Source organism: Morone saxatilis, unplaced genomic scaffold (assembly GCF_004916995.1).
Source record: "Morone saxatilis isolate NCDOM2014 unplaced genomic scaffold, NCSU_SB_2.0 Contig8, whole genome shotgun sequence".
NCBI lineage: Eukaryota > Metazoa > Chordata > Actinopteri > Moronidae > Morone > Morone saxatilis.
The window spans coordinates 12779405-12805801 of NW_023340257.1; the positions used below are offsets into that span (position 1 = coordinate 12779405).

At 39.7% G+C, this 26397-nt stretch overlaps 2 protein-coding genes across 4 annotated transcripts in view; one reads left to right on the top strand and one right to left on the bottom strand.

Annotated features, from left to right (window-relative positions):
* relt (RELT TNF receptor) overlaps positions 1–19793 on the top strand; it is a 27933-nt gene extending 8140 nt beyond the window's left edge. Inside the window, exons 2-11 of the mRNA XM_035679495.1 lie at positions 6824–6898; positions 7023–7115; positions 7392–7576; positions 7919–7971; positions 8134–8388; positions 13525–13605; positions 14225–14303; positions 16193–16576; positions 17118–17246; positions 17737–19793. Coding sequence (XP_035535388.1) covers positions 6857–6898; positions 7023–7115; positions 7392–7576; positions 7919–7971; positions 8134–8388; positions 13525–13605; positions 14225–14303; positions 16193–16576; positions 17118–17246; positions 17737–17740 — 1305 coding nt within the window. The 5' untranslated portion in view covers positions 6824–6856 and the 3' untranslated portion in view covers positions 17741–19793. The remainder of the gene's footprint in view (positions 1–6823; positions 6899–7022; positions 7116–7391; positions 7577–7918; positions 7972–8133; positions 8389–13524; positions 13606–14224; positions 14304–16192; positions 16577–17117; positions 17247–17736) is intronic.
* Positions 19794–21055: 1262 nt separating this feature from the next.
* The window catches only part of LOC118341247 (P2Y purinoceptor 2-like), a 6811-nt gene continuing 1469 nt past the window's right edge, over positions 21056–26397 (bottom strand). The window contains exons 2-6 of one of the 3 annotated variants that reach the window (XM_035679455.1): positions 25502–25609; positions 24067–24420; positions 22959–23127; positions 22320–22665; positions 21056–22220 (exon numbers count right to left, since the gene is read on the bottom strand). In XM_035679455.1, coding sequence (XP_035535348.1) covers positions 22026–22220; positions 22320–22665; positions 22959–23127; positions 24067–24403 — 1047 coding nt within the window. In that variant the 5' untranslated portion in view covers positions 24404–24420; positions 25502–25609 and the 3' untranslated portion in view covers positions 21056–22025. Of the gene's footprint in view, positions 22221–22319; positions 22666–22958; positions 23128–24066; positions 24421–25501; positions 25613–26397 lie in introns of all 3 variants that reach the window. The other 2 variants (XM_035679454.1, XM_035679456.1) reach the window with 2 other exon arrangements.

The following is a 26397-nucleotide window of genomic DNA, read 5'->3' on the forward strand; positions in this document are numbered from 1 at the left end:
GTTCAACATGGCGGACTTCATGGATGGTAGGTAACAAAATACATTGATTCCTATTTCCAGGTGGTTATACACTAATGAAAACATACCTATCTCGAAATATAATTTAAAACGTCCTGAAGTAAAAGCTGGTAATTAGCTCACATTTGGTTAAAACATTTGTTATATATACATTTATTTATTCATATCACATTCATTCAACTCATAAATCAACATTAGTTAGGAAGTGTACCTTCCGTTCCATCACCGTCCCCATCCCAATATGTATTTACTATCATTATTTTAAGATTTTCCTTGTATGAAAATGCACAGATGGCAATTTAATGCACATAAAAATAAATAACTTGAATCCTTGAATCCTTGAATCCTTGAATCCTTGAAGTTTGAATCTGAGGCCTTCATGGCACCTTATCCCTTCTTTTCTTCGTTTCTTGTTGTCAGTTGTCGATAGTCCAATTTATCTGACTTGACTGACTAAGCTAAAGAGTTTGAATGTTTACAGGCCAGACCTATAGCATTTTAGCTATGAAACCGTCTTGCTCTTCCTGGACAGAAAACAAACCAGAGGTCTCAATTATAAGAGTTAATGTGAGAATCCTGTTTCAAGTCACCAATCCATAAAGCTTCTGACTCAGAAAATGGCTCATTTTTCACTGTTATGATCAGAATTTGTTTACAGAGGTATAGCTACAGGTCTTCCAAGTGTAAGCATGACGGACTGTATTTTTGTGCCCGTGGACTTGACACTAAAATACATTGTGGCATTTAAAATAAGACCAGAGTCTCACGTCTAACCAGAATCCTGTGTACTTGAGATCTTGTTTGGAAGCCAATAAAGCTTGACCCCTCTTTAGCCTTGATCTATCCTGCCGCTCAGTCACCTCACACTGAACGGCGAGGAGTTCCACTCATTCTTGTGTTTCCTCTTTTGTGGTTCCTTCCTTCCTTCACAGCTTCATCCAGCAGGATTTCTCAGCTCAGCTGCTGCATGACATCAAGGAACCAGAAAAAGACTTCGGTCCTCGCCCCAAAAACCACCACAGAATAGAATAATGTCCATGTTTTGTCATGACTTTGCCATTACTTCTTTATTATTGCTATTTTTAGGTCCCCTGAACAAAACAGAAAATGTGACTGGTCATCTGATGTTGTCACGACTTGTTATTTGAATGTGTCAAACAACAGCACCAAGGGTTTCGGGTAATTACTATTTTACAGTTTGGAAAAAGTCATCACGCTCTTCTCCCTTTCCTTTGAGGTGTTTTTAAATTTTTTGTTGTTTTCGTCCATTCACATAAAATGACAAAGTCATGGTGGGTGTTGGCTTCTTTGTTGTGTACACTGGGATATTCTCAGAGGTGTTAATTTCCTGTTATATCCTGCTCTTTCTCCGCTCCTGTCTTTTCTCCCTCTGTTTCTGTTCCTTCTGTTTGTCTCTCTTTCTTTCTGTCTTTCCCTCTTTTCTCCTTCTACCCACAAGTCCATTTGACCAAAGCACATGGCCGACACAGTCGCGAAGCAAGTCCGGTTATGAAGAAGGAAACGTGTAAACAATAAAAGAGCAATAACAGGATTGACAGCTGAATAGAGAGGACGCAAGTCTAGCGAGGGTAGAAAGGGCACGTGGAAGAAAAATTTGACAGTTCAAGGTTTAGTTTTGTGAGTTTGTCATGAGGTGAGAAAAAGGCCTTCGAGACATTGCAAGAAAAGGATCCAAAAACAAGAGTTTCTGTTGTATAGTTATAAACTGTGGGGAATGTAGGGATTAAAGGTTGGTGAATATGGAATCTAAGATTTCTTAAAGCAATAGTTAGACGTTTTGGAAATACACCTTTTTCACTTTCTTGCTGATAGCCTAAATTAATCTCATGTCTGCTTTTAAAATATTACAGCCAGCTGCTTGTTAGTCTGGCATAAAGACTGAAAACAGCTGACCTGTCTAAAGGAAATAAAATCTGCCTAATAGCACATCTAAAGCTAATCAATTAACACATTATATCTTGTTTAAAAGCTGAGGTGTTTGGTGATTTTATGGGAGGTCTGTTTATTGAGCTTTAGAGGTGCTGGTAGGTGGAGTTTGCTACCTTTGGACAGGACAAATCAACTTTGCCCTCACTGCAGCTTCATATTTAGATGGACATACAAGTGGTATCAGTCCTTTTCATCAAATAATTCATCAAATTTCCTAAACTTTAGTTAAATATGTTGATGAGGTTAAAAGATGAAGAAGAACTGTGCATTGCTGTAGGTCTGAGGAGCACTTTGTTATGGAAGGAGGAAGAGGAGAATGGGTGTTTGAAGGCGGACAAGACCACGCTTGGACACAGGGGCGGTCATGTGCCTGTAGGTCCAGTGGAAGTTCCACGTGTGGCGGTCACTTTTGTAGTGGGTTTGTGGGGAAAAACCTCAGACAAATTGGATTTAAATGCAAATGCATCACACGCAGACAGTGCTGGCTTGGATTGCCTGGCTGTGAATGGCTGACTTCTGAGGGCCGTGGTCAGGGAGCTGGCATATTTTGAACATCCCTTTTGGACGTGCTTTCACATGCATTTTATTTTCACTGCATGTGTTTGCTGTACACTTACTGCTCCTGACCTGTGGATAGCCAGCAGGTGAAAGAGTTGACAAACTCAGCAGATATCTTTAGCCAGATATCTTTGCATTAATAATAACAATAAGTTTTAGGGTTGTAAAATGTAATCCAGTAAGAAAATGGAAAAATAACTTTAGTGAAGACAGTCTGAACTGGACATTTCTTGACCTTCAAACCTCTCAAATCTCTCTATCGGGGGTCAGTGTACCTGTATGTTGGATTCTTAACCCAACCTTTGAAAAACAATGTGCTGCTGTACAATGATGATTGCTGATTATGTGCATTCATCACACAATAAATCAGTTTCACCTCACTGGAGTTCAAGTCTAGTCGTTTCAGTGACTGCAATTCTGGAGGTCAAGTGAGGTTCTCTGTGGAAAACCAAACATTCCTCAACCCCTCTAACCCGATCCAATTTGTTACTTGACACTTTCCTATAAAAAGAGGTACTTAATTGTAGGTCCCATTTTTGTTTTGCTCTCTCTATCATTGTCGTTTTATTGATAGTTTTTTTTTTTTCATTTTTCAGCTGTGTGCTTTTGTGTGTGTTGTGTATGTGTGTGAGGGTGCATGTTTTCCTGCGTGTATAAGTGTATATGTGTATATGTGCGCGTGTGTGACTTGTAATTAGCCTCTTGCTCTGGTCTGTATGGCATTTTAACAAATGCTTCTATATATATCATGCTATCAGGCTGACGTTTTAGCAATCTCACTCCCTGCCACTTTCTCCTCTTTCCATCCCTCCCTCCCTCTTTTCTTCCTCTACAGCTCTATCGGTCCTTGCCCTCCAGCCCTGTGTTGTTTTTTCAAACTAGTGTTTTTTTTGTCCTCGCTTTATCTTTTTCTTCCTCCCTAAAATTATGCTTCAGCAGCCTGTCATTGGCATGAGGGCCTCGCCGGACCAAAATCATAAACTCGTTACATTTTTTATTTTCTTGTTTGTACAAGGCACAGCTTGGTGTTGGCTGGATGTTATGGAATTCCAGATGTGTGTTAATATGTGTGTTCGTGTGTGTGTGTGTGTGTGTATGTAGTTAAAATGAGCTCAACCTTAAACATCAGTAAAATTGAACATATACATTAATGCAGCAGTAATATTAATCAAAATACATCATATATAATAGTAAAACACTTTTGATACTTTAAGTAGATTAAGCTGATAATAATTACATACTTTTGCTTAAGTAAGCAGTAGTAGAACTTGTAGTGGAATATTTTAACAGTGTGGTATTAGTTCTTTTACTTGAGTAAAATATCTGAATATACATTACACATGCAGGTACACACACATACTTATATACATATTATTGATATTTATATATCAGTGCATCACATTCTATAATATCATCATATGTTGGTAGTGTCCCTGTCCTGTGAGAACCATGTATCTCTAAAAAGGCAACTTTGTGACAATGCATTTTCCATCAAATCATGAGGGTTTAAATATTTTATTTAACTTTTCTTAACCCATAAAAACACATTTAATCCGTCAGTGTGTATCACAAACCTTCCAACACGCCAAATTTGGGGATACATGGCTTTCACTGGACAGAAAGGGTATGAGAAATGTAATCTTTAGTAACTAAAGCTGTCAGATAAATGTAGTGGAGTAAAAAATAAAATACACTATGATGTAGTGGTGTAGTGGAGTAGAAGTATAAAGTTGCATGAACTGAAATACACTCCCAAGGAAGAGCACCAAGTACCTTGAATTTGTACCTCAGTACAGTACTTGAGTGAAAGTACCTAGTTCCACCAACTGCACTAGGAATATCCTTTATCAGTGTATGTGCTGTGTGTCGCTATGTGTGTGTGTGTGTGTGTGTGTGTGCTGACCACACAGAGAAAGAGAATGAATGGGTTTGACTGGAGAAGAAGTGTTGATTTGCTTGCAAACTAATGTTTAAAACATGTTTTGCTGCGTGGTCATAGGTGAAGATGGTGCATTAAAGTGGCCTCACCCTCACACACACACACACATAAACACACACACACATAACACACACACCCAACACACACACACACACACACAAGCTGTGTTAGAAGGGGCATGTGCTAAGGATGTCAGGGGTGTGTCTGTGGTCAGAGTGACAGTATAAGACATAGGCAGGTACACTGAATTCTCCATTCAGCTACACAGACTCTGAATTTTGTGTCACTTCTCTGACTTCCCAAGTATCATTTTAGTGTTAACTCTGTCTCACAGTTAGATCTTTTTAGAATTTCAGATTTTGAATCTTTACTTTCTCGTTGCGAGGTCCATAGTTGTCAGAGTTACTTGTCCAAGTAGCACCCAATACGACTTTCATCAAGAGTCTGTGTTGTCTTGACGGCTTGTAAGAAAGTTAGAGCATATTTGAGTTTTAGTCCTGACTCAGCATTTGTAGCAGCATACCACAGCATCCTCGCTGAGTTGCCACGGCAACTGTGTCAGTCAGCTGCAAGTCTGGGGTAAGTATGCTGCCCTGTATTTCTCCCCTCTCCCACTTTCCTATTCTGTCTTGTACTTTCTTTCTCTTTCTGCACCTCTAACTGCATTCCTTCAGTTTCTAATATTTTCTTCTGTCATTCCTCGTTCCATATACCTCTCATGTGTGCGCTGTGGTCGGTGGCTGTTTTACAAGCCTATTTGGGGCCAACAAGTCATTCACTCTCTCCTCCCGTGACAAAAGTGCAGAGTAGAAACATTATACATTTGTAACATTGTGCTGTCAGTCTGTTTTCTAATGTGCTCCTACTCACAAGGGCTGTCATGTAAGGCTAGTTGGGATAAATGCAAAAATGACTTTTATGTTGTTAAAGTCTGTCTATAATGTCTATAATTTTAAAAGTAAAACCACCATAAATAACGTGCTGCTTGCGGACAGTATGAGGTTTCAACCTGATAATACTGGTCCTGTGTGAATTCACAGTCCTGCAATTGTGGCCACAAATTAGAGCATAGAGCAAACGTTCTTGTTTTATTGTGTCAGTTGCTTAATTGATAGGGTGTTGTAGCGCACACAGTGGAGCAAAATTATTTTTACATCTTTATATTGTTATAGCAGTTTGAGTGTTGTTATGTCGTATTTTTTATTGGATGCTGGATAGTCAAATCTTGGGAATGCATTTTTTTAATGTGTCACACTGTTATCACATGTTCAGTAGAGTGAGTCACACAAATCTGGAGGCTTTGACAATAAAAAAGGGCCAAAGTTTAGGTTTAGAGAACAGCTAGTAGGAATTTGTCTTATTTAGTGACACTTCAGCACTTTGCTATCACATGAATTGAACCTTAATCCTCTGCTTGTTGGGTGGCCACTGATGTGCTCTGCTGTTTTTTAATGTGACAAAATATCATAGTCATCATGTTTATACAACTTGAATTTGACGTGCTACATGTTAAGCAGGGAAAACTCAGATTTGAGGGTTAGCCAGTGTAAGTGTGAGGATGCTATATATGGACCTAAAGTCCTTGAACCACCACTTGTTCTGTGTGCGAATGAATGTGTATCGTGCATGTGCACTGTGAGGAGTAATTCTATTTTAAATAAGCTGTTGTCAAATACTTTCCGACTGCAAATAGCTAACTTCAGATGACAACAATGTTTTGCTGTAACACAATATAGTAGCTTGTGGCATACATATGTAAACTCATCCATGTAGACTTAAAAAAAAAACTTTCTAACAGGCCTAAAGGTCAGGAAATGTCTCATCCCAGGGGCGGCTAATTGTCAAGTGTTGAGAAAATCAGCACGTGTTGGCAAATGAATATATTGCAGCATAATTAGGTGCTTTAAATGTACATGTGAGTACTCGCTTGCAAAAATAGCCACAGAAAAGCCCTGGTTCATTCACTCCCTTCCAAAAAAAGAACCTGATTCATGTTAAATGTTATTTACGGCATTTGCAGCTGCTTCTTACTTCTCTGTCACTCGGGTCACTGCGCTCTGGATAAGTCACAAAAATGACTCAGGTGTTTTTCCGCCACGTGAGTGTGTGTGGCTTTGTGTGAGTTTGCTTATGCTTATGCACAGTGTGTGTAATGTCATCAATTATGTTGTGATATGTCTTGTTGTTGTATGTCCTCCATATCTGAGTAGACACCGTTCCTTGACCCTTAAAAGGTCACTAAATTGTGCTTTTATTATGCACTTTAAACCCCATATATGTACTGTATGTGAACCTGACCATGTTTTGAAATGTGATTAACCCTTTTTTGGACCTGTCTCTGTCTCCTTTATCTTGTAGATCATATGTACATAGAAGAATACATTGAAGAAGATGAGGAACCACCTTTGCTGCTCAGCTCTTGTCCTTCTCACGGTAAATATGTGCAAGTTTGTGTTTGTGTTCAGACCGAGTGGCATGTAGATCATAATTTAGCAAGTGTGTTCACTCAAGTCTACTGACTCATGAGCTTGTGTGTGTATGTCTGTCTGTCTTCCAGGTGCTTGGCTGTGGTGGGACTGCAGCAGTGCAGTGTCGGTGGGGGGAAGGGTGTGTGTGTCTGCAATGCCCTGCTGGCCAGGAGCCATCCAAGGTGAGACTATGAACTGGAATAAAATGATTAATAACAACTTAACCTGCTATGAGGGTTATATTATATCTCAATATTGGTTCCTATCAAGTGCCTTTGTGATCTTTTTAATTACTTTTGTGTCCCCTAAGACACTGTCACCCCATGTTCCTTAATTACCCTGTCCTCCATACCTGGCTACCTACCAGCTCCTCACAGAGTCACTGTAACACTGTATGACTTTTTATTTACATGTTTTTCTAGCCTCTTTCTGAGTTTAGAAATTTTTTTTCTTGCCAGGCTTGTGGGCAGATCCAAAGTCCGACAGAGGAAGTGCAGTGTCGATTGTGCCCGACTGGAAGCTTTTCAAATGCGACCGACTCTGCACTCTGCCGTCCACACGCCTCCTGCAAGATCCTCGGCCGTAAGGTTGCAACCCCTGGCACTGTGACTTCTGATGCCGTCTGTGGAGACTGCCTGCCTGGGTAAGGGCTGCTGCCATCGGCCTACCTGTGTGCTAGCTAATCTGCCTACAGCTTGACATTCAAAGTGCTTTGCTCGAACATGTAGGCCTATCTTGTAAACTTTTATGTGTTCTAAATTAATCCCTCTCATTTTGTCTGTGTCGAAAAAACAAGAAAACACTTGCACACACACATACACACACATACACACACACTATGTCATTCACCACAATGGGCAGGAAACATCAAGCACTAAACAAAATATGCCACAGGCTAAACCGCTGATTCATTCTTTCATTCTCTCTGTCCATCTCTCTAATTATGCTCTTTTCTCTTCTTTCTTCTTTCTTTTTCCATTCACAGGTTTCACTCCACTGCCACAGGGGAAGTTTCCACCCAAAGTCCCTGTGTGAAAAGTAAGCATGATCCTGCAGCGAGTGTCTGAAAATGTATTAAACTTTACATGCTGGTCATATCATCATTCAATTCACAATCATCGCTTTCTTCTTCATGGCGATAACCATGTTTCTGCTCTGGCCCCCTGCTCTCTTTATTCCTCTTCTTCTCCTTTCTCTCAGCATCTTTGCATGTCAGAACGGTCCGTACAGTAGGCAAAGGTCCATCCAGCGGTGCAGGAGGGCCGGTCAACGGCACAGTGGTACGCAGCGCTGAGGAGAAGACGGCGGAATACGCTGTGTTTGCTTTGGTGCCCATCTTCTGCGTGATGGGCCTGTTGGGTATCCTAATCTGTAACATCCTGAAGAAGAAGGGATACCGCTGCTCTGCTGACAAGGAAGGAGGGGATGAAGAAACTGCCACACCACAGAAAGAAGGTGAGAGTGATGAATGACGGATATTGAGAGCAGAGAGCAAAGTCAGCAAATGAGAGAAAAGAAGAAAACGTTAGAAAAGAGAGCAAAAGATTGGAAGTAGCAGGGAGAGTGATTACTGAAACTGGCATTTATGTTCAGGTTGTTGTCACGTTCACCCATAAAAATGCCAAATTAGCACACACCCATGCACACCATGTGGTTAAGTGTTGTCAGGGCAAGGCCAAACCAAGCCCAAAGGGTGTCTTTGTGTGCAGCCACAGTCCATGTATCTCTGTGATGTGACTGCACGCAAAGCGGCATGGTAGGCTTTTTCGTGTCTTTCAACTTTGACCTTACAGGGGTCATTACATGTCATGCTGTGTTTTCCTAAGCACGCACTGTTATTCTTGAATTTTCCTATCTGAAAAGGGGAAAAAAAGCATTCCCATCAACTCACTCACCCTACTGACGTCAGAGAGAAACTGACTTCTGGGTAAACACAGAGAGAAAACACAGAGGCAGAGGGATTTGGCGGTATTAACCGAAAGAGTGATGAACATCAATAAATGGAATACCAATCACTAAAGAGAGTTTAGAAAGAAAGATAGAGAGATAAAGACAGACACAGAGTGGACAAGCAATAAAACAGGTGTTGAGTTACCACGCCCGTTCTCTGTGGTTTACACGGTCTCAGAGTAACATGAGTCCATGTTATTCCTGTCCTTTAGAATAGAGTATTTATTGTCCTGGAAGGCTCCTGCAGTACTTCAGCCTTTGACTCAAATTGAAATCATTATTTTCCTCTTAGAAATCTGTTCTTGTGAGATGACAACTCACTTGTGGCAGTTGTAACACATGGTTTGATCTTGATGGTGAAGCAAACACCATCTTAACTTGCTGTAGGCCTACATTGTCGTGCACACAATGTTAGAAGTACACCCATATTTTCTCCATCGTCCATCGTACTTGATGACCTGTACCTGTTCTCGGGTTTGTATAGCAGGTAAAACCCTCCAGTCACATGGGATATGTTATCTACTCTAGCATTGCTCGGATTTGCTTTTTTAAAATGTGGGCTCACAATGAAGTTTGGCCTTCTGGTAGGTTTCCACCTGAAGTGCATGACGTTTTGATAAACTATGTCGACTATGAGGTGTTTGGACAAATGTATGGTTGAACAATCTCAAAATGTGACTCAGAGAGAGTTCATTCAATTCAGCAAACATTACAAACTTGCCATTGTGTTCACTTGGTTGCCTGATACAAAAAGTAGACATGGCTTAAAGCAATAGTTCATTTTGGAACTATTGAGAAATACACTTTGCTTTTTTGCTGAGAGTATGAGGAGATCGGTACCACATTTATATTCATTAGTTAAGCAGCTGCAGCCAACAGACAGTTAGCATAAATACTGTACACAGGAGGAAACAGTTAGCTTGGCCCTGTCCATCAGTTATATTGGTTTATGCAAGACATATAACATGTTAATTAGTGAGCTTTAGAAGTGAAGTAGTTTCCTCCTGTGTCCAGTCTTTATGTTAAGCTAACCTAACAGCCGGCTGGTTGTAACTTAGGTATCAATTTTCTCCTTTAACTCAAACGCAAATAAGGGTCTTTCCCAACATGTCGTACAATTACTTTAAGCAGCCTTTGACTTGCAGAGGCTACATCAAAAGCTCATCAAGTTAAATAACTAATACATTACACTTTTAAGTATTATTTTACTTACTATTTTGCTATTCTTTTTTATGCTTTACTACAATCTGTGTATACTGTCCAGTCCACTGTAGCCCAGACACCGACAGCCTGAGTGCTTAGTTGTTTCCGTTGCACTCTTCAGATGGGTACATACTGTTTTCATTGGGTATTACACTCTGCTGTTCCACAGTATATCCAGGCGGTCTGTGTTTTATCAGCTTCACTACACTGCGGCAGACAGACAGCTAACATGACTGGCCGTTACTGTCATGTAGTGTGTAAGCATAAACAGATTTAAAGGCTAAGCTGGCTTTTCCCTCACTCACCTGATGGTGCGTGGCTCAGAGGAAAGCTGTGTGACAGTCACGTACGTAACCATACGTAGTGTCAGGCATCGGGAGCGTCAGAGCGCAGCTGCCACCTCAACATATCCGACTTTCTGTCTGCACGCCCCACATCAAGAAACTGTTTGCACAACACCTGCTGCTCTGGATAACTTACTGTATCAGTCATAAGGATTAAAAAGTCTTCACAGATGCAAACATAATTATCCTTATTTAAGTCACTAATAGTTAAAGTAGTAAAACTATTACTCATGACATAAAAAAACATCAATTCAGAACTACAGAATTACTCAGCCATGCTCTACTTGGAGCTGAAGTTACATACAATTACAAAAGGGTTAGCTGCACACCATACCAATATTTTAAAGATTACACCATTAACCAACATATTTTTTGTCTTTATGTCTTTTATGCTTCTTGGTGCATAAGCCAAAGATGAGAGCTTTTGTATTGTTACCAAATCACATGTAGATAAGCCTGTGTAGTGGATTTAGTGGAGACCAGGGTGATCCAGGGCCAGCAGATCTGGTCAAAGACCCAACAGATTTGTACTTGTATCTGTTTCATCAGCAGAAAATGAAGGCTAAAAATAAAATGCATTGCAGAATGACAAAAATCTCCTCAAACATCAATCTCTGCTTATATATTCGAAACAAGTCCTGTATGAATGTTCATTTTATAATGTCATTTGCGCAGACAGACAGGTCATAGCAACAGTCTTTCTGTCAATGATCTCTGCCTTTTGTTTTCAGGCTTGTTCTCCTCCTCTCCGAGCACTTTGTTGTGAAACTTAAGATGTCCCTGCACCTAAGGGGAAACTCCCTGAACCTCCATCCCCCACAGCTCCCTTTGTCAGCCTATACTCTCCATTCATCCGATTTCTTGTATCCCTAACTCTCCCTCCCCTTCTTGTCTGAATATGATACGATGCATCCTTCTCTCCTTTCCCAGCCAGATCAATAATTCAATCAGGTCTTCACCTCATGGTTTATACCTCCTCTTTCTTTCTCCTTCTCTCCTTGTTGCTCTTTGGGTTGTTCTCTGTCCTATTTTCTGAAGTTTTCTTCTTCTATCCCAGTTTTTATCTGCTTTTCTAGAGCTTGTGGGGTCTTCTGTGGTAGAAATGCCTCGCTATTTAAGCGGACTATATGTGTTCCCTATGAAACTCAACTTAACTAAACATGAAAAGTTGTATGTCTCACAGTGAGTTCCACAGTGAATTGACAGTAGCACATTTATAAGTTCCCAACCAACCTTTCATCACTTTTAAAAAGCTGAAGGCCCAATTAAAGATAATGGCTATGTTAATGTTTTACCGATGTAGTGTTGTCTATTGGAAGAACGGCAACTTAGGTGATTTTAGGACACCTTATCGCTTCCTTCACTCTCTTTCCTCTAGCACAGCTTTGAGGACAGATGATGCAGTGGTGCAGTGATAAGCTATCAGTCTGCATGCATGTGGAGGACAGATAAAGGACAGGAGAGGGGAGCATAAAGTCAAATAAAGTTAGTAAAAAATAAAGAAAGTCGGTAATGTAAGGAAGTAAAAGACTGCAGATGGAAAATTAAGACTAAATGAATGATCAGATGGCAGTAGGATGCTTTGGATGCTGCAAGAGGACTTTATTTCTCCTCTTCTTTCTCTCTCTTCTTGTTATGTAACTATCCCTGTTGCAGTGCGCTGTCTGTCTGTCTGTCTGTCTGTCTCTCTGCTGTAGTCCTGACAGGGCTAAGGTTAGAGGTAACCTTCTTACCCCAGCACTTTTCACATCATCTCCATTCAGGGGGAACACCCACGGGGATGAGTTGCAGCAAGGCCGAGCTTAACTCTGCAGGGCTAAAATCAGCCTCTGCAGAGGTAACTCTGAATAAAGCTGAGCTGGAGACAGGAAAGCTGAAGAGGGAAATGGAAAGGGCAAATGTGGGGGTCGATAATACAAGAAATGCTGTGAGCTGGAGTCAAATCTGAAACGTTGTCTTTACGCAGCATGAAGCTCAGCCATGAGGCAGAGTAGAAAGGTAGTTGCTGCAGTTTTCTTTTTTCTGAAACTCATCTGAAAACGAGATGACTGACAGGTGCCTTAATTAGCCTGACACTGAAACACTGAACACATGGGTCAGACTTTGTTGAAGTAATAAATAGAAGAGAATGAGTGCCACACTGTGAAATGGATGCCGTTATCCTCACATAGCAACAGCCACTGTGGAGACAGAGCTATTGTTATGGCCTAACAACAGCCTGACACTGCTTATGCAAGAAAGACAGAAACACACATAGACACTAATACATCTATACAGTTGCATTTTGCTCTGCAACACACAGATACACACAGTCAACTGGCATTGGGGGTCTGGTGCATCACACACACACACACACACACACACACACATAGAGCCCTGTGTGTTTCAACAGTGCTGAATGGAGTGTGATCGCTGAGTGAGCTATTCTGGACCCCCCTCGCCCTCATCGCTCTTCTCTCAGCTGCCTCACTGTGCTGTGCTATTATGGGATGGCCGGGGGGTTGCCATGGAGGCATATCTATTCTTTGCTGTTCAGTCATCCGCATCCATCCTTATCAGTCCCATCATGCAGTGGGGCACAATATCCTAGCAGTGACATGCACTATGTGAACTGCGCTCGCTCTGTCTCTAGAGTAAAGTTGTTGTTTAAAGAAAATCCATCTGATAATAATGTAGATTTTATATAATGATATATAATATATAGCCCTAACAGGATACTGTACATTAAAATAAACAAAAATATAAGTTAATATATTAAAGTTTATATTTGAATAAATAGGTGGACTGCACATTAAGTTTGAAATATGTAGCAATATATTCAGTCATTGTTTTCTTCTAGAATATATTTTAAAATATAATGAGTATAGGCTATAATATAGGCCTATTCTACCGTCTTAACTCAGATATATTTACTAGCTTTTTGGGGGGATTTTCATCTTGTGACCTAAATGTATTAAGACATATGTTAACCATGGAGTTACACTGAGGAAAATGTAAATGTATTAGATCTAGAACCTAAAATACAATATACAGTATTTGAAAATCTGTGTCTGTTGATAAAGACTCTCTGTCTGTGTTTTTGTGCTTGCTTTAGGTAACAGTTGTCCCTACATATCTGACGACTTGAATGAAGACACCATCAGTGTTCTGGTTCGCCTCATCACTGAGAAGAAAGGTAGGTGCTGAGCAACAGTGATGTCACTTCCGAGCTAGTGGTCAGAGCCATGTTATCTCTTGTGGCTTCAGTGTCATCACAGTACGCCACAAACACGTCTCCACTGCTGCAAACTCAGACTGTTCTAAATGATTAATGTTAGAAATAGAGGGAAACCAAACCCTAGTAAGTTTGACTTTTTTACTGCAAACACAGCAAAAAGTGAAAAGAGGTTCTAACACAAATTTTTGGACTGGAGATATAATATAACATTGTCAGCAGCACATGTAGGCTGTCCACAGCAGTGATAAATGTTTCCAATTTGTGTTTACGTATCAAAAAGTTAGCCATGCGCATATTCTAGGTATTACTGTGAGTTTCTTACATTTCCTATAAGAACTCAGACAGTGTAGAACAAACTGTAAGTTATCTGGACTTTTCCCCACAGCAGTTCAATTTCATAATCAATTACCAATAAGCACAGAGATGAATGTTATTTATAAACCTCTAATATGGTCTAAAACCCCATTCCTGCAGACAGTTTGATTATTCTGAGTTACAGTATTGACTGGAAGAGAAAACTCTGTAGTCGACATCATTGATTGAGTCTTATCTGAATGTTTATGTGTATGTGTTTCAGAAAATGCTGCTGCACTAGAGGAACTGCTGCTGGAGTACGAGAGCAAACAGATGGCCATGAGCAAAGGCTCGTCAATCAAGTATGAGACCACACACACACACTTGCACACATACAAATTATCATATAGTTTTTGCGCAGTCATGCTGCTCAAGGTTAAGTTGGACACAGGGGCAAAGAAGATTTTAGAGAGAGCAAGGCAATGAATCATTAAGAAGAAGGCTCTAATAAAATCTGTGTGCCTGAGTGTGTATGCGTTTGTGTGTATGGAAGAAGATTCAGACAGATAGAGGGAGATCAAATGTTGCCAGAAGTTACAGAAAATTGAAAGTAGGAAAGTTATTTGGGCAGATATGGTCTCTTAGCATTAGATATGTTACTCTCTTCTTCTCACTGTAGACATTACCATGAGGGATTGTTGAAACAGTTGATTCACAACCACCTTTAACATTGCACATCGTTTCAATGTGAATCCACTTATTGTAACAGGGCATATTTTCCATTGCAAACCAGTTTTATTTCTTCTTTGGTTGCAGTAGGAAAAACAAAATGGCTCTCCACAGTAAATTACTGTGGTTTAATCAGTAAGATTAGTGTTATTTGTTGGCCTTCACTTCTTGAATGATTCACTTGAATCTGATTCATATCACCCTTGTGCCAAAAACAGGAAAAATAAGATGCTTGTGCTATATTTAAATTTTTTTTTTTTTTATAGCGCCTCCACTGGTTGTTAATATGACACCACCTGTAACCGATTCTTTCTGTACTGTTTCAACAAAGAGAAATGGAAAGTAAAACAGTAATACACATCAGATCATGCAGGCTACGTTACCTCAGTGGTAGCGTAGGAGTGGGCCGACACTTGGCACTGACTCATTCCTGCCAGTCTGAAATGAATGTCTGACACAGTTGTAACTGCTGTCTCTTGAGTCATGAGGCTTAAACACCCTGTCTGTCGCTAAGCTCACTGGCTGTCGCTTAGCTCCAAGTCACACGATTTACATGACCAAGTGCAGTTGTGGTTGGAATTTGGGTTATAATCTGCGGCCATTAAAATTACTCAAGTAGTCAGAAGTTAAGCTAAAAAGTTTAACAACATGCAGCTTTACACCACAATCTGCACCTCTGTGTTTCGACTTGTCCAAGCTGTGTTTATCGGCACTGGAAGGACAAGACATATGAATCATTTGTCATCTTTATGCTCCAATTTACAGACCCAGCCTATCCCAAAGAATCATTTCAGCTCATCTTATCTCACAATATTATTACAATTTGATCCGATGCACTCCAGTGTGTGTGACACATCGACAGTAGCGAGAGGCGTCAGGGGGGCCTCTGGCAGTGTGCGGCTGCTGCTCAATGGGCTGCTGTAACATGTGAGCTTTAGATTCGAGAACATTCTGACACACACGCGATATGCACACTGAAATCTGGAAAGCTTTCAGATCCTGTGTATGTGGTGGGAGGTTCTGGGGTTACTACAGGTCACCCACTGCCCAGCATAACACAAGGGACACACAGCTACATTCATCTCTTTTAGCTTTGCCTTTCGCTGCACAAAAGAACAATGGAAAGCCCCAAAACTAAAGAGCCCTGGATGAATTTCAATTTACAGTTTTGATTTTATTTACGCTACAAAAACCCCCTAAACAAGTACGGACATTTTGGAAGCAATGGAGAGCACAAAAGACAGTGTGGTCTGACAAGACTAGTATTTTAGTAATCTTTGTAAAAAGAATGACATAGATATATAGCCCTATATAGGACCAAGATGAGGGAGAGGGTGTGTGTTCGTATGTGTGTGTTCAGAAATCTATATCTCGTATAGATGATTCCAGAATTACAAACCATATTTTTTATTTGTGGGTAAATTCACCATTTGTGTTGATTAAATTGAATTAAAAATGCCTGAAATTGTTTTAAAATGTAACTGATCACTTCTTCACTCCCTCTTCATCCTCTTCCTCCCAGGTTCCCGATGCTGTCTCCCCTGTCCCCGTTCCGCTCCCTCCCCAGGCTGTGCCCCCATCAGTCCCACCTCCACACTATCTCTGGCCTCTCCGGCCTGGCCCCAAAACACGGCTACCGCTGCACCCGCTGTGCCCAGAGAAAGTGGCCCCCTATCCTCATACCTCCCCTGGATTCCCTGAAAGATCCCCTGAAGCCCCCCCAGACCCTCATCCTGCCCTCCCTGAACACATCCACCGACCAGCAGAAGAGACCCCTGCTGGGGGGAGTGTTTGTCGACACCCACCATACGCAAGCTGCCGTGCCAAATACTGTACAGGAGAAAGTGGAAGGGAGTGAAGTGAAGGAGAGGAAGGAGGGAGAGCTGACTGTGTTGTCTGTGGGGAGGTGAGTGCACATGACACAATGGAAATATACTGTTACTGTTACTGTTCCACAATTTGATTTCAGATTTCAGGGAAGTACTGTTCTTAACAACAGTTTGGAGGTACTTTACTCGAGTATTTCCATTTTCTGCTACTTTTTACTTCTACTACACCACTTTTTTGAGGGAAATATTGTACTTTTACTCCATTATATTTATTTGAGAGCTAGTTAAGTATCCAGTTACATAAAAATTATGAAGAATTAGCCCCTCCTCAACCAAGCTCAGTTGGTTATATCAGTATCAGTTATAATAATCCAATAATATCATTTTGTAATAATTCAACTGCTTTTACTTTTTATACATTATGTACATTTTGCTCATATTACTTAATTTTGAATGCAGGACTTCTACTTGTAATGATGCATTTTTACATCAATCTACAGAATCTAAGGATCTAAATACTTCTTCCACCACTGACATATTCACAAGTCATTTACAGTCCAGTTAAGTTATAGAAAGGCTGGAATGTAGCAGTGATCATATCTCTTGCTCGACCGACAGATTTCAAGTTGCTCAGATCCCTGAGCAGAAGCCCATCACCGTGGAGACTAAAACATCATCCCAGGAGCAACGAAACTCCCTGTTCGGAGGGAAACCCTTCTGCTCTTCTTCATCATCTGGAGTCAGGAGGTACAACTTGCAACACACAGCCCCCTCTCCCTCGCTCTCTTGTTGCTCTAATCGTGTCTCTGCTTCCACAGTTAAAGTGCTGCAAAGTGGTTTAAGATCATTAGCATGTCAACTCACATTCTTCTGACCATCAATGAATTATGTGGTCTGTTTCACTGGGAAAGGAAATTGTCCTCATGATCGGTTTATCAGAGGAGTGTCTCTAAAAGGATTTAGGAAATGAGCTTCCTCTGTTTCTTCTTGTCTATTTCTGCACATGTGTACACAACACTCTGAAGCAGTGACAGTAATCATGTGGCCATCTGTCTGTTGGATGTCCTAAAATGCCTTAAGTAGGCAATCATTTCTGCAGCGAAATCATCCCAAATGAGGACTAATGAGACTAATGTGCTTTGAAAAGGCTCATTATCACCTGTTTCACTTCTTGTTTCGTTCTGTCCTTCATGTCCTGATCAGGCCACTTCCTTGACATTTGGACTCTCTCTTTTAGGTGAAGGAACAGAGAGAAGGTGTATGATAACGCTACCTCGCTGAAGATGACCTCATCATTCGCTGATGACTTGACAGCTGGCAGGGAGGGTGACAACGAGAAACCACAAGAGCCACCTCCTGCTGGAAGAAGTTGTTTCTATTCACGCGATAAGAGGATTATAAATGTATTTATTATTACATAAAAAAAAACATTTTACTTTACAGATTTACCATTATGGAAGTTCAACTCAAATCACTCACTCATTCACTGTCCCAATACAAAGAGAAAGTTCTTTTGTTGGATACACACGGGGGGCAGGGTGGAGAGTATAGTGTTGTGATAAGGTTGTCAACACCTGACACTAAAAGGGAGGATGAGAAGGAGTAAACAAAAACAAAACAAACAAAAGTTTGGATCATAAAAAATGCACTCTTAGCCCCTGTATTTGTGCTTCCATGTAAAAAAAAACAGACACGGGGTAAAACACACATGCAGTACATGTAGACATGCACATCTAGATGTACTCACTTACACTTATACACCCATTATATTAAATGCACAGTCTTTCTTGTGAACAACGAAGTGAGGACAAAAACACTGTGGAATACTTTACTGTCAAAAAGACAAAGAGCAGTGAGACTGAAACAAACATTTATCTTCACTTCAGTGTAAAAAAGAGGAATGGAAGGAAAGGAAGGTTTTCATTACCAACCGACTCAGCAAATCTGGCTCGGCTGAAATAAAAACCTCTATAATTCTGTATTCTTCAGACGACACTTGATGAAAGACTACAGTAGCACCACTACTAAGTATTATAAAAAAAATTCTAAAAGTCAATATCATTTTGATGTTTTAACTATTTTTCATAAGTTTAGTGATATAGCTTCTCTTCTTCTGCTCACGTAGGAACTGCCAGTGAGTTGAGGTTTTAGACCTTGGAGATGTTGAATGTAGTCTTAACAGAAGAAGCTTGGTGCATGCACAGAGGTCAATTCACTCAGTGAACCTTTGAGAGTTTGAGAAACACTGCACCCACAGTCAGCATTGATCACATTTCTAACTTTTAGCTCTTTACACTATCCAAGTAGGTGATCAGGGGCCAAAATGTGTTCTTTCACGGGTCCCTATACTGTATCACAACCTTTTTTTATTTATATATTTTTTTTTTCACAACACTGCATCCCAATGGCAGTTAGATGCTACAATTGTCATTTGGGTCCTGGGGTGAAAATCTAGATGAGTAGGTATAACTTTTGTAGAATAGAACATGTAAATGAATGTATATATGTAAATATGGGTGGGTATAGAGAAACAGACCATATCTGGCTTTTATAATTTTTAGCATACAGTTTGTATGAGGTGATCCACACTGCACCAATAAGTGACATTCGTAATCCATGAATCAAAAACTGGTAAACTCTGTCACACTAGTGTGTATATAAGGTGAACTGCTGGTTAGAATCAGCATGACATGTATGATTTTTTTCACCATTTGAAAGCAACATTTCAGTGTTTTCTTCTTCTTTTGCAAAACTGTTACGGTTTTCCATTCTAATCATGAACTTTTAAAGTCCTCAACATATACACACACACACACACACATGCAATAGCCAGACTCCAGTTATGCGATCTCAATAACTGTAAGAAAGTACTCCCATACACACACATACACATACACACACACATATTTATTTTTTATTGTTTAATTAAAGAAACCAACCAGTGGCTGCAGAGGATTAGTGGTTGAGATGCCTCAAAGTCATGCAGCTCAGTTGGCTTCGGTTTACATCCTTATGGGTTTTAAAGAGTGTACTATAATCATAGAGGTTTTTTAGCTACTCATTTTCATATTTTCTTATTATGTTGCTACGAGGAATATGACAACATGTCTGGAGGACTGGATATTTATTGGTTGCAACAGTTACATGTTTTTATTTGATCTGTTTTTATTACTATCATTAGGATTATTATTTTATGTTTTCAAGCTGAAGTGCTGGTAGGAAGGACAGATAAAAACAAAAACATTCATCTCATCAAGTTTGTAGATTGCATTTATAATATTACATTTTTCTGTATGATGTTTTTACTCTTGAAATAAAGAAGAGGTGTATTTTAAATGCTGTCTCGTTTGCTCTTCTTGCTGGTGACATACACTGATGTGGTGTTTTAGTGTTTGTTTGCTGTTGTATGTTGAGTGTGAACGTCTGGTGAACTACGAAAAGTCAAACTTAGTTAAAACTCCTGAAGCATCATCAGCTATTAGTCTGTCTTGTTTGTAAGGCAGTACAACCCCCTAGTGGTGGTCTTGTGCTTATTAGATAAAAGGACCACTGATTACATAAATTAAGTCAGCCAATGCCAGTGAAATTACCAAGTGGCTCAGCTACCCTGCAACTAAAGTTTGTGTTCCCACTAATTACAGTTAATACTTTCCAAACTCATAACCAACAGGCCGATGTGACGTTTAACTCTGGTTTTAAGTACTCTGTTCAGCTGCTCAGAGGCTGTATGGTTCCAGTTATCAGAAACATTAAAAGAAAACATGAATACCAGTTAGTGGCCAACCTTTTTCCTTTCATTGAGTAAACTGATGATTCCTGACTATGTGACTATGTATATTTCATATTATATTAAATGGATAACAATAACAGTTCTGAACAGCTCATAAACTATAAATTTAACCTACATAGTGAACACAATAACTGCAGGAAGTTTGTGTAAAATGAGAAGTTTGGATGAATTTTAATCTATTTCCTGTAAATATTGCATCAGAGATGAGTTTTTCTGAAATGTTTTGGTTCTATACAATTCACTGTCTGTATTATGTTGTTGTTTTTTAATAATCATACTACTTAATATGCTTATTCAGTTCAGTGTTTTCTTATCTCTGAAATTGAAGGCTCTGTGAATATAGTTTGCGTTCAGGTCTTCACTGTGCCCTTATCCTGTGAAGGTTTTTAAAAATGTATTATGTTCTAAATTCTTCTTCTTATATCTATTTCTTTATATCTAATAATCAAAACTTTCAAAATAACAATTTAATGTAGTTTTCTTCACATAAATAAATAAAGAGATGAGGTATAGTACATATTTAAAAATACGTTTTCTTACACCACCTAAAAATTAAGAAGGCCCTTATGACTCCCCATGAAGCTCTGACGACATCTAGTGGGTTGAAAGACTCTAAACTTTACTAAACCTGCTCTCCTAAGACAATGTCTTGCAAAATGATAGTGAGACTTATTCTACAGTGATTATGCTGTATATGACGTATATAATACTTGACACAAAATGAGGAAAATAATAAAAATGCATCACTACAACAATTTTGTTAACATGTACAGATGTTTATTATAACACAATTATTAATTATTAATTCCTTCACATTTTGTGACACAAAGTGACGAACACACATGCACATACTACTATGGGACATTCAAAATAAACCTCAAAAACCATAAAAGTGGCTGAACACACACACGCTATCTTTGTCTGATATGTGGCTCAGAGTAAGGAGAGCTGATGAAAAAAAATTTGTTCCTATACAGACATTCAAACAACAGGTGTTAGAATCATCAACAAAACCCACCTATGGAGAACTGTGTAGTTTAGTTCTGTCCCTACATTATACTGTGGCATTTCAAACATAAGTAAAAATATAATCTCTAGATATCCTTTTAATGCCTTAATTTAGGAATGCACTAAATGATTTAGATGTTTATTTATAACCTGCAGTCATTGTAACTGTACTATATATTTGATTTTTACATTTGGTCAAATCTGAACATGTAATTACAGTGGCATTATTACAGAATCATCCTATCTTAAGTTAGGATAGAAAGGGTCTTTTTCCCAGTTTGGTATCAGAGAAGCAAATCCTAACTTTATAAATCCTTATCTTATTTCATCCTATCTTATCTCAGGTAAGGAACTCCTAAATACTGAAACATACTAAAATATACATTGAAATTCTAAAGGTTACCAAGACTTAAGACAGTAGCTGCAAGTTAGGAAGTTTCTGTAATATAGCCTGAACCTGTTAAGAGTGTGCTCCACTATACTTTGTAAAACTCTTGAACTCTTAGCATAAATGAATTATGCTAAGACTTTTTGCAGTAGGATTTTAAAGTGTTTCCCTGGTTTTAACTCCACACTTGCGAGATAGAGAGATTCCTACTCTCAGAGGTCCTGTGTGCTTGCTAAACAGACAACTGGCGGACATTTAAGATTGAAAAGTGCATTCTCCATACATAGTACAAGACTTGTCCTCATAACCATTTGCATTTTTTCCAAGATCTGAGATCAGATCAGAGTTGCGTTGTTAAGCTTTGGCTCACACCTTTTGGTTTCACTGAAGCCGACTTGTTCTTCTTGGTGAGGTTGCTGCGGGCATCCTGCCCAGCCAGGAAGTAAAGGATAGGGTCCAGACAACTGTTGGCGCTGGCAAAAGGTCGGGTCACCTTGTAGGCCACACTGGAGGCCTCCAGTAAACTACAGCTGATCTGATCAACACATAAAATAAAAAAATAAAATTAAAATAAACTGAGCTTTTAAAGTCAATGGCACACATTTATTATTCTAAAACAAGTGTTTATCCTTACCTGTGCTGGATTGACCTGCCTTAGGTATCTAAAGGAGTAGTACAGACTCCTGGTGAGGTGGAAGGGGAGGAAGCAGAGCATGAACGCTGCCAGCACGATGATGATCATCTTCACTGACTTCTGCTTGGAACGGTGCGCTGCCAGGCCCCCCCTCTCGCCCCCATCTCCCCCTTCGGACTCCCAGCTAGGCTCTAGAAGCTTCCGCACCATGAGGCCATAGCACACCATCACCACCATAAAGGGCAGGGCAAACATGAGAACTGACACGACTGAGCTGTACACCAGGAAGTAATCAAAAAGCTCCGGGCTGGTCGTGTCGTAGCAGACCCGTTCGGTGTCCACATCCCTGGTGAAGGAGATAGCGATTACAGTTGTTCAGGGTTATTAAATGATACTGCTGCCTCGTTGGGCACTGAACCACAGAAAAAGAAATAGGAGTGATAAGAGAGGGAATAAAATGTAAATTTGGTAGATAGCAGGTTTGTTGTTGTTGTAAAATAAGGTACTTGGCCAAATTGGTTTGCACCAAAAATCAATAGTCTACACTTAAACACGCTTTCAATATAATGAAAAGGGATATTAAGTAAGTAGAGAAAAGGAAAGAAAGAAAGAAAGACACATTTTACAAATTTAAATCACCTAGTTCTTGAGAAGTAGAGAACAGGTGCCTGGCAGAATAAAACACAGGCCCACACTGCCACAGATACCAGCCTGGCCCGACGAGCGCTGACCCAGTGGAGGGAGCGGACTGGATAGCAGATGCCCACAAACCGGTGCAGACTGATACAGCACAGGAACAGAATGGAACCTGCAGGACGATATTTAAAGGGTTAGTTCACATTTTTTGAAGCAGGGTTGTATGAGGTACTTATAGTCAGTGTATTACCTTCAGTAGATGACACTCAGCACGTGCCCAGTTTGGAGATGCAGAGTATATACACAAAAGCTAAGCAATGTGCTGCTGAGGGCACTAACAAAACGTGTCTGCTTCTCCGAACCGGAGCCATGCGACTGCCATCTACTGTAGGTAACACACTGACTATTAATGTGTACCTCATACAAATCCACTTAATACATCATATTATTTAAACCATATAAGTTAGCATTTTTGATATCAGTATGTATTTTTTAGTATACTGTCTTTATGATATGGTATAGTACGATATATTGCATGGCATCCTAATGTATTGTGTGTCTCATCGACTTGTGTCTCACTGTGTTGTCTCAAGTCAGATCATATCACATCCAATTGTATCATTTTGTATCTATATTATATGTACATTTTAAACAAAATTGTCATATTGCATCAAAATTCATCTTGATGTATTACACCCTATTGCATGATATTCTGCCATTCTTTAAATGTATTAAGTAATTGTTGTATTTTAGTTTATCATATCATATTGTAAATGTTTGTACCATACAGCATTGTATATGTATTATAGCACAGTGTAGCGCAGCTTATTGTAGCTGTTGTGTTGTATTGTATCTTACTGTAGAGTATAGTATTTTAGCTTAGTGTAGCCTAGTGAAACATATTGTATTATATAGCCTTGTATTAGAAGTATGTATGATCATACCATACTGTTACTGTATGTATTACATCATTATGTACTGTATTATACTGTTTACATATTCTACATTATATTATATTGTATCATATCATCTTGTAGTTTATCATACTGCCATAACGATACCATATCATGTCATATTTTCTTTATGGGTCAGTACCATGTCAGAACTGTACCATATAAGTTGGCATAAAACAGGAAGCGAATGAGCTTGCAGAATGGTTCACTGAAGGGCCAGTCATTCTCATCTGCGTAGTAATAGATGAGGAAGGGCAGAGTGAAGATGTAGAGAGTGTCACACATCGTCAGGTTGAACATGTAGATAGTGGACGGCTTCCAGCGCTTAGTACGGAACACAATCACATACAACGCTGTGGCGTTCAGCGCCAGGCCAATTACAAAGACCAGGGCATAGGTGACAGGAAGCAGAATATATTTAAAATCTTCACGAAATTTACAGTAGAAGGCACTGGTATTGAATAGGGTGGACTTATTGTTGTCAAAGGTGGCCATCTTGGTTGTGAGAACACCTGAGGAAGATAAGCACAAAGGAATACAATATAAATATGTTGCATTTGAATCTAGAAGCATTTTACTTCTCTAACCATGAAGAGGTCATCATACACACAGAAACAAAGAGTGTGAAGACACAGGAAATGGATAGTACCAACAAGAAAAGTGACATCAACCTAGATTACAATTTAAGAAGCAAAGTCATTCACTTTGGCATGCCTCAGCAGCACAGTCCGATATAAGTCATTCCATCCTCAAGCATAATTGACCGGCCCATTTCACAATCAAATTGACACAATCCAGTTTATAGCTTGAGTCATCCAATTTTAAAGTCATTGTGAATTTCGCACAAAGTGAATCATTTTACTAATTGTCTTTTTCTTTCCGAGTGGGTGGTTGAGTAAATGAGAAAGGAATTGTGAGAGACAGAGAGAAGAGAATGAGATACTTAAATGGTGGCACCCATATTAAATAATAACTGATTATCATATGCTATCCTCAACACTCTATTCTGTTGGAATACATGAACAAGTGTGTGAGTGCTGTGCAAATATAGTCACAAGATGTACTGCCCCACCACCTGGCCTAACAGCATAACATCTTGACATCATGTCTCAACAGATTACTGAAATATTTTTCAGCCTAACATTACTGCCTCTCCTTTCTCCACCCACAAAAGGAAAAAAAAATCTCTCTTGTAACACATCTGAGCTACAGAAAATTCCAGCTAAGATTCACAGAGACTTGTGATGCAACAACTTCTTACAAAACCTTTGGTGCACATGTGTTCGCACAAAGAAAAACACCACACAATATATTCTGGCACTTTGCATGTCAAAGTTTTCCAAAACCTCATGGCTGTTAGCTGGAGAGACAGAGGAATAACTTTTTAACTCAAACCAGACCTTGTTTTGAGACTCTGTTCAATCCTTTCTTTCTGCTTTATTCACTGGCGTGCATGCTACATTATTGTCTCTTCAGTCAATTGCTTCTATTCCTCTACAAATCTGTCTGTTTACCTGACAAACTCAAGCTCAGATCAGTCAGGTGGCATCTCAAAAACTCACATGCAAATAAGACAGCACAGGCCAGACTTACTTGTTTCTCAGTTGACTGATGAGTTAACCCACAGCACTCTTTTTTTCTTCTCTCTCTGACACTATTCTCGGCACCCTTTGCTTTCTCCTGTTTTCGCTTCGAAAACATCTGCTGGATAAATAGATAAAAAACAGATAACAGACCTGAGACAGAGCGGCCCCTTTTGTACAAATTCTTCTGACCTGCTGTGTGCATGCCATACCAAACCGAGCACAACTTACTATTCAGCAATAAAGGAGCCTGTGGTTTTTCTTGTTAAACTGGCTGTGGATTAATATCCAGTTTCCGAAGAAATATATTGAAGAATTGATTTCTTCCCCAGAAACAAAACCTTTAAAATGTATCCAATTACTCACATTGTATGAAGGCTATCGACTTTCAAAGACTGTCCTGTGTTGACCATGCTATGTAATGTATCCTCATTCTCACTCGTAGATACAGTGTGTTTCTGAATGCGTCGTTTATGGCTGAATGCGCGCCTAAGACACTGAAGATAGTGAGTGAAAAACCTGTGGAGGTGTGTACCTGTCTGACAAGCTGTAGCCTGTACAGTGCGTTAACAGTTGGACATGAGTCTGTTGGCCTGGCTATTAACCAGTGCAGACTTTTATTTGCAGCCAACTGTCTTTCTTGCTGTTTTGACAACCCTGGCTAGTTTGTTTTTGTTTGTTAACGTAAAATATCCATACCAGACAGAAATATTAAACACAAGAATACACTCTGTCAGGCTGACATACCCTTTTCCAAAATACTGCACGGACTCCAGACCCCTTCAATAGAAACAAGATTGTACATGAAACTCAATTTGTCATCCATGGGTGTTTCTACATAGTTAATTAAACCCCCCCATGCACTGTTGGCTGTTTAGGCTTTACTGTGCAGAATGATGTCTGTGC